This window comes from Aedes aegypti, chromosome 2 (genome assembly GCF_002204515.2).
Source record: "Aedes aegypti strain LVP_AGWG chromosome 2, AaegL5.0 Primary Assembly, whole genome shotgun sequence".
Taxonomy (NCBI): domain Eukaryota; kingdom Metazoa; phylum Arthropoda; class Insecta; order Diptera; family Culicidae; genus Aedes; species Aedes aegypti.
The window spans coordinates 461,009,036-461,029,438 of record NC_035108.1 but is presented as its reverse complement, the minus strand read 5'-3'; the positions used below and the strand labels follow the sequence as shown (position 1 = coordinate 461,029,438).

The window sequence follows — 20,403 nt, the reverse complement described above, 5'->3', positions numbered from 1 at the left end:
CAACTGCAAGAGACATGATGGTCTTTATTTCGTCTTTGGTACGACGCTTATGAATCTCTTTCGAAAATGTTATGTAAATATAATCTAACCTTGCAATTCATTATTATTTCGAACAATGAGGAAATGGAACGAATGATTTTTTTGTGGAATAACAACATAAGTTGCGTTCATCATATGAATGAGTATGATATCATAATCTACTCCTATGAAGAATCAATCAGAATCAAATGTGGAATCCTCTGGAAACCATTATGTAGTTAAAGAATCGGTCTTTGAATTTATGAAAAGAGAGATTTTTACAAGATCTCTAATGATAACGACAAGAATTACATGTAAATATCGGACTTTGTGCTTCATAAAAATCTCATCTTAAGGGTTCTCTCATGAAATTTGTATGTAATTTTGGCTCAGTGTATGACATTGGTACGAAAATAGCCCTCCATAAGATTGTCTTTTGAAAGCCAACGATCAACGCGTATGATTACCTAGAACAGTTTCTTACGAAATTATATTTGATTGAATTCTTCTTCTTTCTGGTGTTACGTCCCAACTGGAGCAGAGCCTGATTCTCATTTTGTTGATAAGAGTTCCATAGTTCTTAACTTAGTGGATACGAGTAACTGACACTGAAGTACACTGGAGACACTGAAACTTTTAGAAAACAAAACACAAAATGGATGCCAATACTTGTTAAAAAAAATATAAAAAAATATTGAAATACAAAAAAAAAAGTCACGTAGATAGCTTTACGTCAACAACATAAAAAAAATCCATCATCCTGATCAAAACAAAGTAAAAACAATAACGAAATCATGCACTCAAATAATCTGTTCATACACACATTGTTAAGATACAAAATTAATCAATTATTTAAAATTAAAAAAAAAACATTTGACTGTTCATAATTCAGCTTTTACGTGTGAAATGCAAAGTCTCTTGAACTGTGACAGAGTCGTTGCTCGCTTTATTTGTATTGACATAGAATTGAAAACATCTATTCTTTTGCAGTACTAATGGGATTTGCGAAGCCTTTGGACGAATCAATTATAAAAATTTCAGCGTTTTTTTTTGCAAGGAATTAGTTACACCCCTAAATTAATCCACAAAGATTTGAATACCGGTGGCCAGGTATGGCAGAATTCGCTCTCATTTGATTTCGAAACACGATCAAAGCTAGCGAAGGAACATATCCTATCTATATCGGTCCATGATCGGCAATGTTTCGCAAGTTGTAACAAGCTTGATAAATAACAGCTGCGAACGAGAGCCCCAAAGAGAGAGAGAGAGAGAGAGCGACGATAAAGCCCAATTCTCTCGTTCATCTACCTGAATGTTTTATTTCACTGGCATGACAAAGAATTCTCAAACATCTGGTAACAATAGTGTTCCCCAGGTTTGGAGTCATTCAGCGTTAGCCCTTCAATTTAATCATAGCTGTAGCAGTAGTCGATAAACAGGTTCTCGTGATATGCTGCGGATCATGATTGTCACTGAGAGCGATAAGTGGGAGATACTCTCAATTTTCTCCGAATTCAATCCTTGCCGGTGGTCAATCCGAAATATAGCGTACACCACCTATTCAACCAGTGGTTTATGGTGAAATTTCAATATAGGGTAAGTGTACCAGTTATGGACATAGTGGTTCCCTACGTGTTTACTTTAATGTCTTCAAATTTGGAAAATTTTTGTGTGTTTTAGTAGTTAGACTTTATATATATCTTGATGTTAAAGCATTCAAAAAACTAAAAATGTGAAAGTTTTCAAAATATCACATATAGCCAAATAGGGAACCACTATGGCCATAACTGGTACATTTTCCCTATTTCGAATGCATTTTTGTGAACGCGTAAAAATCGCCGGAATACAGTAGGCGATCCCGGAGAGCCAGCTCAAACCTAATGTTGATTTCCATACCGTAACATTCAAAATCACGTTTACTCGTCAAAAGGTGACCATCGAAAGCAATTCAGGTCATTCTGAATACAGGGAACCATTTTAGGTCCAGTTTCAGAACTCCGTTTCTGGTTCTAAAACACGAATTTGTAACATTAGAAAATACGAAAAATCCAATAGCTTTGGCAATAGCTTGGGGCATTCTATCTGTACGCATAGGAGATATTGAAAATTTAGTTTAGTAACTCCTGTATTTGGGTTCGGTATTTAAATGAAAAATGCACAAAATGTTTCTTAAAGATAAAACAACAGGAAGCTTAATTTGAGTATTTAAGGTACGGTTAAGCATTCTGCCTGAGTTCAGGATTAATATAGCACTGACTGAACATGTCAATAGTTGCTACTCCGTGATTGATCGGAACTGGTTAGACATACGCTTCGATCCAAATATATAAGGGATGGGACTCTCCGCTTATTCTCGGAGTGCACATTTTAGCAGCCTCATATTTTTTTTATCAAAAACAGCGCCGGTCAATCCTTACAGTCATTGGGAAGGATTGGGAAGGTATGTTAGTATGTAATGATTGTTGCTTCTAGAGACCGAGAATTCCTCTGCAACTCCAAAAACACCACGGGAAGGGTGTTGATTAGTGAGTGAGGAAAAAAATCTGGGTGACTTTTAGTCGGTGATGCGATCCATGGATAAGGAAGAAAAATACGATTCTTACTTAAAACTAGTTTTGAATTTTTATCTCGCTGTGAAAATTGTAGATATTGTTGTAAGATTAAAAAAGTACATCGACATTCATGATGTCGAACAATTCGAAGGCTATTTTTAGTAATGAAGAAAAAGGAAAGGTATGTGTATATTCAAACTACAGGAATAAGGGGTTAAGTCGACACTTGAAGTGACGAACCATTCATAGTTTGTTTGAAAATTACATAAACATAACGTTACCAGGATGATAAAAGTGTTATCATAGGCATGGAACGAGCTCACCGATTGTGCTACTTTTCCCTGAATGTCGTTTCCCCGAACTCCAGTTCCCCAAATGACCCGTTTCCCCGAAAAAAGGAGCAGTTCAAATAGACGCAAAAATAGTTTTCAGTGGCAGGATGGTGAATAGAATGAACGATAAGCAATCAAAAGATGGTATTTGGTCATTCTCGGCTATACACATGTTGCCAAAAATGCTGAGAACGGTAAAACTCGTAAGAACCGCCAATCAAATAAAGAAGGGTGCATATCAGATAACCAAAACGTTCACCACCCTGAAATGTATAAATATATGACAATTATGAGTTCCAAAATCTTTTCGGGGAAGTGGGCTATTCGGGGAAACGGGATATTCGGGGAACTAAAAAAAAAAAGTAGCACAACCAGCTCACCAGGTGGGCAATCCATCCTCGACTGATCACGAATATCTTTTCGCACTCGAACAATGTGCGAACCGAACACGATTGGCCTTGTTTCCTTTGCTTACCCCACAGGAGCATGCAACGAAATCGAAATACCACACACTAGGTACCTACACTTTATGCCTGAGCTCAGGATTAGTAACAAAGTTCCACTTAATGATTTCAAAAGATCAATGATTTATTTTCAAATTTTTGATTCCATCATAGGAGGAAACGTACGAGAATCCGAAAATTTTCAAAAGAATCTTATCAGAATTCTCATCAGAATCATCTCACGATTCTTATCAGAGTTCTCTTCAAAATTTCATCACAATGCTATTAAGATTCTCCTCAGAATTTTCAAGATTCTCATCATAATCCTTATCAGAATCCTTCTGGATTCTCATCAAAATCTTTTCAATATATTAAATGATTTCAGGACCTATCTGATTCTTATCAGAATTTTCTCTAGATTTTCATCAGAAGCCTCTGAAAAATGTCATCAGAATCCTATCAGGATTGTCTTCAAAAACCTATCAGGATCCTCATCAGAGTCCTATCAGGATTCTCATCAACATTCTCTATAGAATCTCAGGATTCTCATTAAAATTCTCTCAGAACCTTCATTAGAATCTTCTCAGGATTCTCCTCAAAATTCCCCAAGTGCATACCTCCTCTCATCATAATACTCTAAATCCTCTAAAGACTTTCTTTAAAACCTAGAATCCTCATCAGAATCGTTCAAGGAGTCTTATTAGAATCTCTCCAGGATTCTCATCCGAATCCATCCATGTTTTTTTAGGATTCTTGAAATAATCCTTCCAGAATTCTCTACAAATTCATCCATCATTGTATCAGGATTCTTCCAATATTCTCATCAGATTTCTTCTAGGCTTCTCAACAAAATCCTTTCAGTATTCCTAATGTATTATTATCAGAATCCTTCCTGGATTTTCATCACAACCCTTCCTAGATTTACATCAAAACATTCCACGATTCGCATCCAAACTTTCTTGGATTCTCAACAAAAACATTCCAGGAATCTTATCAGAAACCATCACAATAATTCCAGGATTCGCATTAGAATATCTTCAATGTTCTTATAAAATCATTCCAGGGATCTATTCAAAATCCTTCCATGAGCTCATCAGAAGCCTTCTAGTAGTCTTATCAAAATCCTTTCAGGATTCTCGTCAGAATTTTCTCAGGTATCTTATTAGAATCCTTCCAGGATTCACACAATAACTCCCCAGTATATATCAGAAATAAATCACCCTACATAAAAACACGAGAACTTTGTTATAAACTCAGAATTGCAACGTAGTGTTTGATCGTATCCTGAATTCTCCAGCTAAACCTACGATTTCTTTACGAAACAGTTGGATTTTTTACTTCTAATTTTCTATTTTTTTCATGATGAGTATATGGACATAGGCATAGATGACCATACAATGCGAAGTTGCTACTCCGAGATTGACCAGAACAATCGAAGTTGCACAGAGATTTGATGAATGGGACATGACATTAGCCTACCATTCTCAATGTGCTCAAATCGAGAGCTCTAAATTTCAAAGGCAATAACGGCTCCGGCCACGTCCTTACGGTCAACGGGGGAAGGGAAGGAATGTTAGTTAGACAACCATTGTTAGGGGGCGTCCACAAATTACGTAACGCTCTAGGGGGGGGGGGGAGTAGGCTCAAGCGTTACTTCTCATACAAAAATTTGAAATTTTTCATACAAAAAGCGTTACGGACGGGGGGGGGGGGGATTTTGCGTTACGTAATAAATGGATGCTGCCTTAGAGACTGTAACAATTATTTTTCGTTTCAATTAATGTTAATTGTTTCAAACATTTCAACATTTGCGTTAAATGGCTTAAAAATATGTAAAAGTCCCTAACCCAATTGACTGTCACCTTGAAAGGTGAATGCACCGAAGAAGCATATAGTTTGTGACGTGTTAAAATAGTCTGAAAGAAAGCAAATTTAGGACTTGATTAATTTGTACCAATACATGTTTGAGCATTTTATTGCTCTCCGACCCCAGACATCCAGTTGTTAGATTCAAAGGAGTCGATACAGTATAAGGTTCCCTATAGGAATCGGAATCCTAGATCAAATCACAGTACAAAAATCCTGCAGAAGCTTATAGCTATCGTCCAATCAGTTTGCTTTCCTCCATCAGTAAACTTTTTGAAAAGGTCATTTTGAACAGAATGATGGCCCACATCAACGAAAATTCAATTTTTGCCAATGAACAGTTCGGATTCCGCCATGGACATTCGACCAACCAACATCAACTTTTACGTGTAACAAATTTGATCCGTTTCAACAAATCTGAAGGCTGGTGTAGCATGTTTATTTTAACGCATTTCAAAAAGATCATAATTTAAGGATCATGACAGCTTACATTGCTCAACTTCTAGGAAAACATTCCCACACGCAAGTTAGCTGTACTTGCATCTTCAAAGCATTTGGTACATGTCATTTTTCAACTAATCGACTAGGTTTCATTTTTCACAACCCATCGATTATCCACATACCACACAACTTGAGCAACTTATTTTGTTCTCATGACGAAGCGCATTCATGCTGAGAAGCTTCATATTTCAATTCCCATAAAGACAATTTCTACTTTTGCCTTTGCACTGATTTGACCCGACAGTGCAACGGCCCAGCGAACACACATGTAAACGTTTACCCATCCGTTTGGTAAACGCCTTCTTTTAAATTTGTATTCTATGATTGGTTAATTGATATTGGTTGTTTCAGCCTTCTCGTAATATAGTGGAGTACTAGATTAAGCTCGAGGTTAGCTGTAAGATTGACTTCAAAATAAAAGACAGAACATAATCAACAACCATAGAGTCAAGTTGACTAATTCCGATAAGTCCTTTATGGTATCATACCAGATGGCGACCGGACTGGTAGACACTTTGTGAAATATTCACAGTCAACAAAGTCTTAGTGGAAAAACTGACAAAGTCTTAGTGGAAAATCAGACAAAGTTTTAGTGGAAAAACAGTGATATTATAAGTGATAATGGGCTTTTTCAGTAACGACGAGATTGTTGCCAATGCATCCACGCCCGAGAACACAGTAATTGCATCTACACTCGTAGTGATTGTGGCAGTTTTAATTCTTTTCGTCATAATGAGGATGTACACAAAGTACATGCAAGGAAAAGTGAAAGAAGAAGCGAGGAGAGAAGTACAATTAAGTAACCTCCGCACAGTTTGAAAAGGTTAAAAGGTGATTACGAACAAAACATTCTTGGTTCCAGTACAGTATGTGTGCAAATGAAAATCTAATACCGCCGTACAGTGCACAATTATGTGAGCATTTTGAGAGTTCACGGAAAAAGTTATTTCAGAAAAGTGGAAAAGAATGACTTTACATGGTTCAAGGTGAAATTGCGAGTCGTGTAAATTTGAGATTTTTTGCGGTGGAGCAGTGGTGCAACAATTCAACGTACAGGGATGGTGCCAGTGTCCAGTGATTCTAGGCAGCTTAATAAGAAGATGATGCCTGCTTGCTGCCGCGGAGATTCGTAGTTGCGGAATGCGGACCAGTTCGTACGTAAGATGATTCCGGCTTACCGTCGCTGAGGTTTGTAGTCGCGGACCAGTCGACTAGATGAGGTCAGTGTATCTATTTCTCTACGTGCAATTACATCACTATTACATCACCATCATATACTGATTTAGGAAAAATTATTATGTAACACATAGCAAGCATCACAAATTTATTGTTATTTTAGTAATTTCATTTATAGTTAATAATTTCCAAAGATTTAATAATCTTGAATTTCAAATGAGTGAATATGAAAAATTAAAACATTTATATAATTATATAAAAAAATCAATTAACACTCCTCTCACAGAGAACACCCTGAGAGAGAAATCAGATTCTTGTAAGGAAATTTATGAAAATTTGCAAATTTATTTTAGTGAAAACTCTGTGGATGAAATTTTAATAAGTAATGCAAAAAAGTGGTATTTAGAAATAAACCAAGTTTTAAAAGCCAAATTAGATAATTTAAACACCAAAAACCAGTTGGACGAAACTTCGATCAGTATGGTGCAACCGGAAGTGGAACGTCAGTTTGACGTTAAACAAGCAACAGCGCTAGTGCAGCCCTATGATGGTAGTGCGGCTGGTTTGGAATCGTTTATCGATTCTGTAAATTTTTTAAAAGAATTGATTCAACCTAACCATACGGCAATGGCCGTAAAATTCCTTAAAACACGTTTAACAGGAAAAGCTCGCTGTGGCTTTCCAGATACGATAGTAACAATTGATGCATTAATTGAGCACATTAAAATAAAGTGTCAAGATACTTTAACACCAGATCTGATTGTTGCAAAATTAAATGCAACAAAACAGAGAGGGCAAGTATTAAATTTCTGTGAAGAGATTGAAAATCTCTGTAGCAAACTCGAAAATAGTTACATTTCCCAAAAGGTCCCGGAAAATGTAGCAAAGGCAATGACCACAAAAGCAGGCGTAAATGCTCTCATTAATGGCATTAACGCTAGCGAAACTAAACTAATCCTAAAAGCTGGCAATTTCTCTTCGATTAGAGAAGCCTTGCAAAAAGCACAAGAGAGTGCTACTGATAATACATCATCGCAAGTTTTCAATTTGCGGAATAAACAATTTAACCCAAATGAAAGGAAAATGAATTTCCGAGGTAATGGTTTCAACAGAAACCGAAATTTTGGAAATTGCTATAGAGGAGGTTTTTCTCAAAGACCCCAAAACAATTATTATCATAACTCTTCGCGTGGAAGATACCAACGTGGTGGTTACCATAACGGATACAATAATCGTGGAAGATTTAATGATAATCGTCCACGATATGACAATCCTAATCGAGTATATGTGGCAAATGTGGATCAACCGTACGGTCCACCACAAAACCAGAACCGCGATGCTCCAAACAGAGCTGCTCCCCAACAACAACAACAACAACAAAGTCAAAGAAATTTTTTAGGTCAGTGTTAACCATAAACCTTTCTGCTTCTAATTTTATCGAGATTGGAGTAGAAATGGCAAATTCAGTTTGTACTTTACTTGTAGATTCTGGTGCGGACATTTCTATATTTAAAACTGACAAAATTTTAACAAATCACAATATAAACTACAAAGTTAAAACAAGAATTACAGGCATTACAGAAGGAGAAATTGAAACAATGGCAATAACAGAGACAGTGTTGAATTTTGGAAATGGGATAAGAGTTAATCATTCATTTCATTTAGTTGATGCGAATTTTCCGATTTTAACAGATGGTATTTTAGGAAGAGATTTTTTGTCTCTTTTTAGATGCAATATTGATTACGAATCTTGGCTTTTGAATTTTAATATTGATAATATAGCTGTATCTGTTCCAATCCAAGATACAGTAAATGAGAATTACATAATTCCGCAGAGATGTGAAGTGATTCGGAAGATCAAAGATTTAAAAATCACGGAAGACATGGTTTTATTTTCTAAGGAAATTAAGCCTGGTCTTTTCTGTGGTAATGCAATAATTTCACCAACCTGTCAGTATGTAAAATTTATGAATACTACATCACGACCCATCAATGTTTCAAATGTTGACCTAGAATTTATGTTAGAACCATTAACCCGTTATCAAATATTAAATACTAGAAAAATTAATAAACCCGATGACACACAGAAAAGAAATAATGAAATTTTGAAGGAAGTTGACTTAACAAATGTTCCAGATTATGCAAAAAATGATTTAAAACAATTAATTACAAAATATACAGATATTTTTTCACTACCCGATGAACCAGTAACTACAAACAATTTTTACGAACAGACCATTAATTTGAATGATCCAGTTCCAACTTATATACCAAATTATAAAACTATTCATTCTCAAAGTAATGAAATACAATCCCAAGTTAATAAAATGTTGAAGGATAATATTATTGAACCCTCAGTATCCTCATATAATAGTCCAATACTCTTGGTTCCGAAGAAATCAACAGATGATAAGAAAAAATGGCGTCTTGTCATAGATTTTAGACAACTCAACAAAAAGATTTTAAGTGACAAATTTCCTTTACCAAGAATTGATTCCATATTAGATCAGCTTGGTAGAGCGAAGTATTTTTCAACTTTAGATTTAATGTCGGGATTTCACCAAATCCCATTGGATGAAAATTCAAAAAAATATACAGCTTTTTCGACCCAATCAGGTCATTACCAGTTTACAAGATTGCCGTTTGGACTAAACATTAGCCCAAACAGCTTTCAAAGGATGATGACAATTGCAATGTCTGGGTTGACGCCAGAACTAGCATTTGTTTACATCGATGATATAATTGTTGTAGGTTGTTCAATGCAACACCATTTACACAACTTATCAGTTGTTTTTGAAAGAATTCGAAAATATAATTTAAAATTAAATTTGTCAAAATGCAAATTTTTTAATACAGAAGTAACGTACTTAGGGCACAGAATAACCGATAGAGGTATTTTGCCTGACAGTAGTAAATATGATACCGTAAAGAACTATCCAGTTCCCAAGAACAGTGACGAAGTCAGAAGGTTTGTAGCTTTTTGTAACTACTACCGGAAATTCGTCCCAAATTTTGCAACAATTGCATACCCGTTGAATCAATTGTTGAGAAAAAACATAAAATTTGAATGGTCATCAAAATGTGAAGATCCTTTTAATGCTCTAAAATCATTTTTGATGTCACCAAAACTATTACAATATCCAGATTTTAAGCAAACATTTATATTGACTACCGACGCATCAGATGTAGGATGTGGTGCGGTATTATCACAGAATATTGATGGCAACGATTTACCCATAGCGTTTGCCAGTAAAAGTTTTACGCCTGGAGAAAAGAATAAATCAGTAATTTTGAAGGAATTGACAGCAATACATTGGGCTATCGATTACTTCAAAGCTTATTTGTATGGACGTAAATTTGTAATTCGTACAGATCATCGTCCATTGGTATTTTTATTTAATATGAAAAACCCAACATCCAAACTGACCCGGATGAGATTAGATTTGGAAGATTTCGATTTTACTATTGAATATATTCAAGGTAAAACAAATGTTACTGCCGACGCGTTATCACGTATAGTAACGACGTCAGATGAATTAAAATCTAAAAGTATATTTACTGTTAATACACGAGCCATGACAAAAAGAAAACTGAAAGAGTCTAAACGTAGTCAGGAACTACCTGATGAAAACAAAAGTCAAAACAATGCCGTTAATAATAAGCCTGATCAACTTGTTATTTATACGACAGAGAATCCGACTGAAACTAGAAAACTACCAAAACTTCGAAGTGCAATGGAAAATGAGAATTTAATTTTTACATTACATGAAGCATCACAAAAGAATAAAATAATAATACGAATTACAACACAACTGCGAAGTATAAGACAAACATTAGTGTTTGCACTTTCAGTGTTAGAAAAAGAAATGCAAATGAAGAGAATTACAAAAATCGCGCTATCGAGTCATGACTGTATTTTTGAATGGGTACCCAAAGAAACATTTAAAGAACTAGTTTTGAAATCTATAAAAAATTTGCAGATAATAATATATAATCCACCCAAGTTCATTAGTGATCTTGATGAGATTAAAAGAATACTTGAAAATTACCATCAAACACCGACTGGAGGACATATAGGTCAGCACAGACTATACCTCAAGTTGAGAGAAATTTATAATTGGACAAATATGAAAAGTTCAATAGCACAATTTATAAAGGCCTGTGAATTGTGTAAACTGAACAAGATTACCAAACATACAAAGGAAAAATTAACAATTACAAATACACCGTCTAAACCGTTTGAAGTGGTATCTATTGATACTATAGGACCACTTCCCAAATCAAATAATAATAATAGATATGCTGTAACGATACAGTGTGAATTAACTAAATATGTAGTTTTAGTCCCTATTCCAACAAAAGAAGCAAACGTAATTGCTAAATCTTTAGTTGAAAATTTTATTTTAATATATGGAAAATTCTTAGAGTTAAAATCGGATCAAGGAACTGAATACAAAAATGAAGTCCTTGATCAAGTTTGTAAACTATTACAGGTTAAGCAAACTTTTTCTACAGCCTATCATCCTCAAACGATTGGTTCGTTGGAAAGAAATCACAGGTGTTTAAATGAATACCTGCGAAATTTTGTCAACGAACATCAGTCAGATTGGGATGATTGGTTACAATTTTATGCATTTACATATAATACTAGCCCACACACTGATCATGGTTTAACACCATATGAATTGGTTTTTGGAGTTAAAGCAAGAGTACCACACGAAACATACACAGATAGAATTGATCCTGTTTATAATTTTGATCTCTATAGTAAAGAATTAAGATACAAACTTCAAAAGTCACATGAAATAGTTAAACAAAAATTACTTGAACAAAAACAAATACGAAAGGAAATAAATGATCGTTCGATAAACCCATTACAAATCAAGATAGGAGATATAGTTTATTTGCAAAAAGAAAACAGACGTAAATTAGATTCATTTTATTCAGGTCCATATAAAGTAAAATCAATAACAGAACCAAATTGTGAGATCATCAATTTACAAACAAATCAATTATCTTTAGTTCATAAAAATAGGTTAATTAAATCCTAGGAAGTGTTAGTTTTAAAACCGAGCCTAATCTCATAAAAAAATAATGAAAATCAAAAAACAGTAAAAAAATGAGATAGGTCAAAATTCTTAGCGCAAGCTGAGAAGTGAGAAATTCGGATATTTAATTAAGCATTTTTTCTTCTTGTTTTTGAATACATTTACCAATATTCTATCAAAATAATATAATCTAACATTGTAAAGGAGATTGAAACAACATTTTTTTTTTCATTTATATCACATATGTTGACAAGAATTGAATGTCTTCACTACGTTACGTCATTCACCCAAAGGGGGATGGTGTAGCATGTTTATTTTAACGCATTTCAAAAAGATCATAATTTAAGGATCATGACAGCTTACATTGCTCAACTTCTAGGAAAACATTCCCACACGCAAGTTAGCTGTACTTGCATCTTCAAAGCATTTGGTACATGTCATTTTTCAACTAATCGACTAGGTTTCATTTTTCACAACCCATCGATTATCCACATACCACACAACTTGAGCAACTTATTTTGTTCTCATGACGAAGCGCATTCATGCTGAGAAGCTTCATATTTCAATTCCCATAAAGACAATTTCTACTTTTGCCTTTGCACTGATTTGACCCGACAGTGCAACGGCCCAGCGAACACACATGTAAACGTTTACCCATCCGTTTGGTAAACGCCTTCTTTTAAATTTGTATTCTATGATTGGTTAATTGATATTGGTTGTTTCAGCCTTCTCGTAATATAGTGGAGTACTAGATTAAGCTCGAGGTTAGCTGTAAGATTGACTTCAAAATAAAAGACAGAACATAATCAACAACCATAGAGTCAAGTTGACTAATTCCGATAAGTCCTTTATGGTATCATACCAGACTGGTCTTGCTCATCTAGACATAGAAAAAGCATTCGACAGTGTTTGGCATGAAGATTTGATCGTAAAATTAAAAAACTTTAATTTTCCAACATACATTGTTAGAATAATTCAAAGTTATCTGTCAAATCGTACACTTCAGGTTAATTATCAGAACTCCAGATCTGAAAGACTTCCTGTAAGAGCTGGTGTTCCTCGAGGCAGCATTTTGGGACCAATATTATACCATATTTTCACATCTGACTTATCTGAGTTACCTCAGGGATGTCAAAAATCTTTTTTTGCGAATGACACAGGCCTCTCCGCCAAAGGACGAAGCCTGCGTGTCATCTGTAGTCGATTGCAAAAAAGTTTGCATACTCATACTTGCAAAAATGGAAGATTTCTCCTAATGCTTCCAAAACTCAACTAATAATATTCCCACATAAACCAAAAGCTCTTTATTTGAAACCTTCAAGTAGACATGTTGTCACGATGAGAGGGGTTCCAATAAATTGGTCAGATGAAGTTAAGTATCTAAGGCTCATGCTAGATAAGAATTTAACTTTCAAAAATCACATTGAGGGCATTCAAGCCAAATGTAATAAATATGTAAAATGTATCTATCCCCTTATTAATAGAAAATCAAAACTTTGTCTTAAGAACAAGCTTTTGATATTCAAACAAATTTTCAGGCCAGCCATGTTGTATGCTGTACCAATATGGACTAGCTGTTGTAATACCAGGAAGAAAGCTCTGCAAAGAATTCAAAATAAAATTTTGAAAAGGATTCTGAAGCTTCCTCCCTGGTATAGTACCAATTAGTGATCCTTTATATGAGAGATTAGCGGAAGTAAAATGGAATGATTTGACAACAGAACAGCAGTGCTGAGTTTGCTTGGCGTCGAGAATAATATTATAACTCGCACATGACTTTCTCATTGCTAAAAAGTGTATTTTGTTTCGTTATAGATTTTTATAGATTATAGTTATAGATTTGAGCTACATTTACAAACTAATAAACAGCAGAAAAAAATCACTAACTAAATATAGCATTGACAAACATTCAAAAAAGGTAAATATTTCTTATTTTTTGCTCTATGCAAAACAACTTTCACCGATATAATTTCAAGCGGATTACATTACTCCTCAAGAAAAGTTCAAAACAAACATAGTGCATGTCCGTTTGGCTCACGCTTTGACAGCTCTCGCTACTCGATTGGCTCACACTTTGACAGAAATGTCAGCTTCCGCGTATCTCTCTTATAAAGGATCACTAGTACCAATGAGTTACATAGAATATCCAATGTTGAAACATTGGAACAAATGTCAAAAAAAAATCATTAATAATTTCAGGCAAAAATCGTTACAATCTTCTATTGCCACGATTAATGCGTTATATGTTTAGGTTAAGTAAATTGAAAACGTTTTTTTCTCTTATAAGCAGGTGAAATCAACTCACCTGTAAAAAATCTGAACTGCTACGGCAAATGAAATGTAATATGTTGTTAACAAAATGTTAATAAAATCTTAAATTTGTTTTACCAAATTAGGATGATAGTGTTGTCTAATAACACAGAATACCTAGATATAAGAAATGAATGTAATGTTTGGAATGATACTAATAAAGAAATTAAAAAAAAGATCAAATCAAGCTATGAAGACAGAAATTGTGCCACTGTCAATCAAAAGCAATTAGCATAATAAAACACAAGTATTTGCAGGAATCACTCGAGTTCTCAAATATTTTAAACGAAACCTCGTCATCCCGTAGGGCTCGAGGAGTAACGTTTTCCACATAAGAAGGAGAACGAACGCTACAAATGTTATGATTTGTTCTGTTATGTGTGAACTTGTATAATTGTCCTTAATTTATTTATCTATTGTAACAAGCCCGAAGAATCTTTTTCATCTTCACAGTTGTCATTGAAAAAGTATTGGGTTAGTGGGATAAGGTAAGGATCTGGGAGTCACCTATAATTGGTGATGCAATTCATGATATTCATAATAATGTTAATTGAGTCTTGATGGCTATTCAAAGCGTCATGGTGACTTATCATTCCACTAATCAAAAGTGTCAATGATGGATTGACTCACTGCTGTATGACGACACTTGATCCTATTAAAAATTCCCCACCAACTCGGCAAATAACGTCACTCAGTCAGAAGATCATTCTTCATCAATCATTCACACTCACCTGCACTGTCTCACCATCAGGCTGCTCCCGCATTCTCCGCGTTCGAGTCGATTGGAATCGCTCACACCGGTCACCGCATTCCTGCGTTGTCTATCGCTGAGCAGTGACCTCCCAACAACAGCACCCGATTGATTGGCACTTCTACCAAGATGATGATGATGATGAGTCCACTGGGTGGTGGTGCTCCTAGGAATAGACGACGAACCCGCGCGGGAGGTCGATGACGTAACGGGATTCCGCCGATTATTGCTCAATCCCGTTGTTATCACCGTTGAGGAGGACCACGACGACGCCCCTCTCGAATTGCTATTATTAGTATTATTATCACTATCACTGCCACTGGCGGACGATTTTGATTTATGACTACATGGGTGGCTCCGTATCGCCATATCACTTTCGGTTTTGCTGCTTCCGTTACGATTGCGCACCGTTAGATTGTACAAACATTTGTTCAGTTTCACTGGGTCAGTTCCGACCAAAGCACTACCGCACTGATTCATGATCTTCCGCTGTCTTCGCTGGTGGTCAACGTCAGTACCCGATCGCCACGAACCTCCCACGATCCGCGGAATTCCACTCGGGCCAATGTAGTAGTCCGGTTGTCTGCTGCTGCTCTCAGCGTTTGTCATTCCTTTTTTGGGAGAAGCCCTCTGAGCCAATCTGCGAAATTCGCGCTGAGCTGCTATCTACAGTCAGGGACAAAACGTTAGCAACCGAATGCTGTTCTCCATACAAAGTGCCCAGGTTTGGGACTCTGTATCTTAGCTTCTGGTAGTCTGGTAGCTATCATTTACATCATGTAGCATTTAGTCATACTGTGATCCACGTTCACAGCAATTTTTATTATTTGTTATAGTTCTCCTGGAAATATTGGTTATTTCACTAAGCAAAAACTTTTGTCAAACCTGTAGTTTCAGTCACTAGTCATTATTATTTTGCTATCTGATCGCTACCAGCCCTGCGCAAAGAAAAACAGGATTTTTGGTTACTAACCTTTGTCACTGACTGTATCTTACATGGACGGATATGGTGCTAATAAATAATACCGGGTCTTCCGCGCGAGCTTGGCTCCCCAAGGTTATCGGACTCTGGTTGATGATCGCCTGTCTACTCACATCTGAAACGGTCGGCTCTGGATGTAGGGTATTATATCTGCGGATGATGATCTTTTGGCCGCTACATCATACCCACAATTCCTCTCCAGCAAACGGTGGACTAAACTGTGCTTTTTTTAATGGCGCTGGTTTTCCGCTGATTTGTGGATTATTGTGCTCTTTTGTGCGTGCTGTGACCGGTACCATTCTTGTTATGGGAAAACAGCCATTTACGGTGCGGCGATTGAAGAAGCTATGGGTGGACCGTTGGCGAAAAGCCGGTGGGGCATCTTCCTGTGTGGTATAGAAAATTTTGAGGTTAGAGAACTGGTTTAATGTTGTGACGCGAATGGCAATTTCGCCGTAGTGAATGGAGAAGGGATTTCCAAAAAAATGTAATGAAAAACTTTCCATGTGAATTTTTTAGTACATAGTTGTGATAGATTAACCGTGCACGGTTGGTGAAAATTCAAACATCAGTTTAATCGTTTCACAGAATTGGACAATACACTTGCAAACTTTTAAATTTTCCATACAATATGATCATCGTTGGAAATTATATCGTATGGTTTGATCAGAGTTTTCGGAGGGATCGGTTCGAATGTAATTACAGCACTTCAGACATAACATGAATTTCCACATCTTTTTTGTACGAGTTCGAAAGATTTTGTGCCTTTTTTAATATTCTTTGGTTTTGCAACTATCTTCTAGAAAGATGGTCATTAAAATATCGAAAATTTTACTGTTAGGTACTTGAATGACTATCAGAATTTTATAGAGTATCGACTGTATTTATCAAAATCGGTCAATTCGAAATCTGTAAAAGTGAAACATTAATGGTTTGTTAATCTTGTATTTCTTATGAATAAAAAAAGTTATAACCCTTTTGACTATAGTTAAAGGCTTTTGTTGCTCCCGATGCCTATGAATTTCGTCGATTCGTGGCCTGTGCTATATTTTGAAAGCATATAGGTGACTCGCATAAGAATTTGAACTGAGAACCATTGCATTATGGTATGCTAGTATGCAAATTTATGCAGTTTATTTGAACTAATTTATGAGCGGCGAATGGTGTCCTTACGGTACATTCAGAAATTTATTGTTCGTAACAAAGATTTCTCGCTTAATTTATGATCTCGTCCTAAAAGTCATTGGTAACCAAGCCTGTAGTTTGTTTTTACCAAGCAAACGAATGGATTAAACGTTACTTAGAAATGCTACCATGAAGAGAAGATCTTCCGTTATCTCCCAGTGATAATTATTTTTATCTTTGTCCATTCATTTGCTCGAAAACAACAAGCTACACGCTCGGTTACCAATGGTCCAGGGAACGAAATTTTATGGAATCAAATTGATAACTTTAAAAATGTCAGATATAGTGGTGTCTTCTGTACATATGCTTGTCTGGTCAAGGCACGTTATATGGAAAAGGGTCCTAAGTGCCAAATTTCATAGCTTTTGAAATTCGCTCTCTAACTTTTTTTATTTCAAAAGGTAGCGCAATAAAATGATGTAGATTATTGAAATTATGAAAACTTTCTAGAACATCTTTAATCTTCTGGTTCACTAATGAATGATTTATGGATGTATTATATAATAATCAACTGCAGTTGAATTTCAATCTCAAGAAGTTGGAAAAATCTTTTTTCTAATAAAAATTAAGGGATCATTCAAAACGCATTCATTAGCGAAAATAAAAAATACCTTTACCAAAGTTTCTCAAAATACATTTTAAGATATGCTCATCCAAGTAGTGAGAAAAGTTTTTGATTTCACTTGTGCCGTAACATTTCAATTACGCTTGAAGCATTATTTTTATAGGAAAATTTTAGAGGTTTGACTTGCTCATTTTGTTGAAACAATCGAGTTTCTGTTAGATATTCAGATATTTCAATAGTAATTGCCTACAATTAGGCATTTTTTAGTGGATACGAGTAACTGACACTGAAGTAGCTACAAGTGGTAGTCGAAATACGCGTATCTGTCAAAGATAAGCAATTAGGGCGGAAATAAAAGGTACAAGGTAAATTGAATGAATTGTCTTTATTAACGAGACTTTCAGCCCTTGGCTGGTTCGTCTCTTCTCTCAATGGGTACAAGGTACTCAAATATACTTTTTTGATTCTCTAATGTTATTCTGCTCAGAGGGTTCGAATATATTAAAAAGAATTTTGCGTAATATTCTTGAAATTGAATTTCATTTTTTATAACAAAAAAAAACATCCTTATCGCGATAACATTTCTGTTTTTCAATATTTCTACCATATTTTTTCGTAAATTCTGAAAAAACTTTTTCTACTTTTAGAATTTATATCTATTTTATTCATTGGTCGTCTGGCTCCGGAAATATTCCAAAACTCCTTGGGAGACCGACGCGTAGCCATAACCAACTTTAATATCTTAGGCTACAAATGTTTTCTCGTGTTCGGTATTTCACTTTTCAAATCAATACTTGAGAATCTTGAAAACTTAAAAAAAATCATCTTGTAATTTTGAGATTTTTTGGAGACAACTTAACCGTTTAGTATGGTTTTTCCAATAACTCATATTTAATTTTTGGGATAAATTGACTAAAATCTAAATGGTGGCCAACAAAATTTTAATTGGGATGTCGGTCCCCCAAGGATCATCGGAATGTATTAAAAACCCGATGATCAATGGTCAATATCAACGCAGATTCTCAAAAAAGTTTTTGGAGAACTTGTGAAAAACTGGAGCAAAAATATTTTTTAAGTTCAAAAATTGAAGCTTCAGAAATCATGAATTCTTCAGTCTCGAAATGTTAAAAAGTATTTTTGTTCTTCGAGCATTTGATGTCATTGTGATTTTTAGAAAGGATGACGTAGATGAGAATTTCAAAATGAAATATTTGAACATCAATTGATGAATCTTGCATAAAATGAAAAAAATCTATATTTGTGCGAAAGATATTCATTTCTTCTTTATTGCAAGTATTTGTTGGCTTTACCCAAGTATATGTTGAAATTCGTAAAAACTATTCATACCGCAGATTTCTTAAGAAATTTCTATATAATAAAAAGTGTTGCGTGAAATATTGAAATGACTTCCATGATCATTCTCCTTTGAGTATTCTAGATGAAATTTCCACAAAAAAACATATCATTGCAGTGATGTAAATGCTTAAGGGTCGGGAGATTCCTATAGAAATTTCTACGAGTATTCTCTCTCTTCGTAGATTCCTCGAAAACAGCTACAGGAATTCTTCTAAAAAATCCTTCAAAAATACATACTCAATCAAGGATTCCTCCAGAAAACCCTTTTTAGATTTCTTCGGAAATTATGTCAGGTATCCTTCGAATATGTAATTTCTTTAAAATTTCTCGTAAAGTTCTTCTAAAGGTTTCTCCTGGGATTTATCTAGAATTTCGTTTTTCTCCGGGGATTATGTTTTCCAGAAAATCCTGCAGGATATTATCGAGGGTTTAATTCAATATTTCTTACAATAAAATTGACTAGTAATATATATGAAGAAAATTCAAAGGATTTCTCAGAGATCTTACATTTCCGTCAGAGACCTTAGCAGAAGTTAATTAAGCATTTATTCAGAAGAATCGGATCGTAATCGGAGATTACGTTTTTATTATTACGACCCCTTTTGAAGCATTACAAATGTCTCGTGGGTCCCTAAAAATTGATGTTCCTGAAATCTATGTTTATGGAAATCTACCGAAGCTCTCAGAATGATATACTAGGCCGGCATCCACGGAATTTACCTAGTATATTTCTAAGAGTACGACAACTTTTATGAACGATTTTGTCAAAATCCACCAACAAATCATGCAACACAAACAAAAAATAACCTTCATGTGGGATTTTTATCCATCAAATTGTCTGAAACGCAGCAGTAAGCTGGATTAATGTCAGCTTTCAGAAGTAAATAACAACTTGAGCACTTTCCCGGTTCACTTCGGCATGGAAGATTTTTCGCGACCAGATAAGAGTAAGAATAATGCATGATCAATTTCACTTCAAAATGAGATCTATGGGTTTTTTCTTATATAAGGGATAAATATTTTTTAGTATTGATAATACTTTTGATAGAAAATTTCGATATATGCGTCAATGAAGTTCACCGTCGTACTTGTTATCCTGTAGTCAATTTTAAGGCAAGGATAAGTTGTCGTATGTTTCATACCATGATCGACAAAATGCATTTAAGACACTGGTTCCAAAATAACAACGATATTCTGAAACACATCAGGCTGGCCGAAACTGGCAAACATTTCTCTTTAGAATAGCTCTTCTTTCTTCTAATACAGTACTGACCCGATTTTGTCGTTGTCACCGTTTCATAATTGAACTTTCTCAAAG

At 35.1% G+C, this 20,403-nt stretch overlaps 2 protein-coding genes across 6 annotated transcripts in view; one reads left to right on the top strand and one right to left on the bottom strand.

Moving 5' to 3' along the window:
* Positions 1–20,403, top strand: part of LOC5569713 (protein pelota) — a 101,514-nt gene that overhangs the window by 32,665 nt on the left and 48,446 nt on the right. The gene's annotated exons all lie outside the window — the stretch shown is intronic.
* LOC5569714 overlaps positions 1–20,403 on the bottom strand; it is a 53,498-nt gene that overhangs the window by 19,285 nt on the left and 13,810 nt on the right. The window contains exons 2-3 of one of the 5 annotated variants that reach the window (XM_021848180.1): positions 15,971–16,365; positions 14,978–15,663 (exon numbers count right to left, since the gene is read on the bottom strand). In XM_021848180.1, coding sequence (XP_021703872.1) covers positions 14,978–15,606 — 629 coding nt within the window. In that variant the 5' untranslated portion in view covers positions 15,607–15,663; positions 15,971–16,365. The remainder of the gene's footprint in view (positions 1–14,977; positions 15,664–15,970; positions 16,366–20,403) is intronic. The other 4 variants (XM_021848182.1, XM_021848181.1, XM_021848183.1 and 1 more) reach the window with 4 other exon arrangements.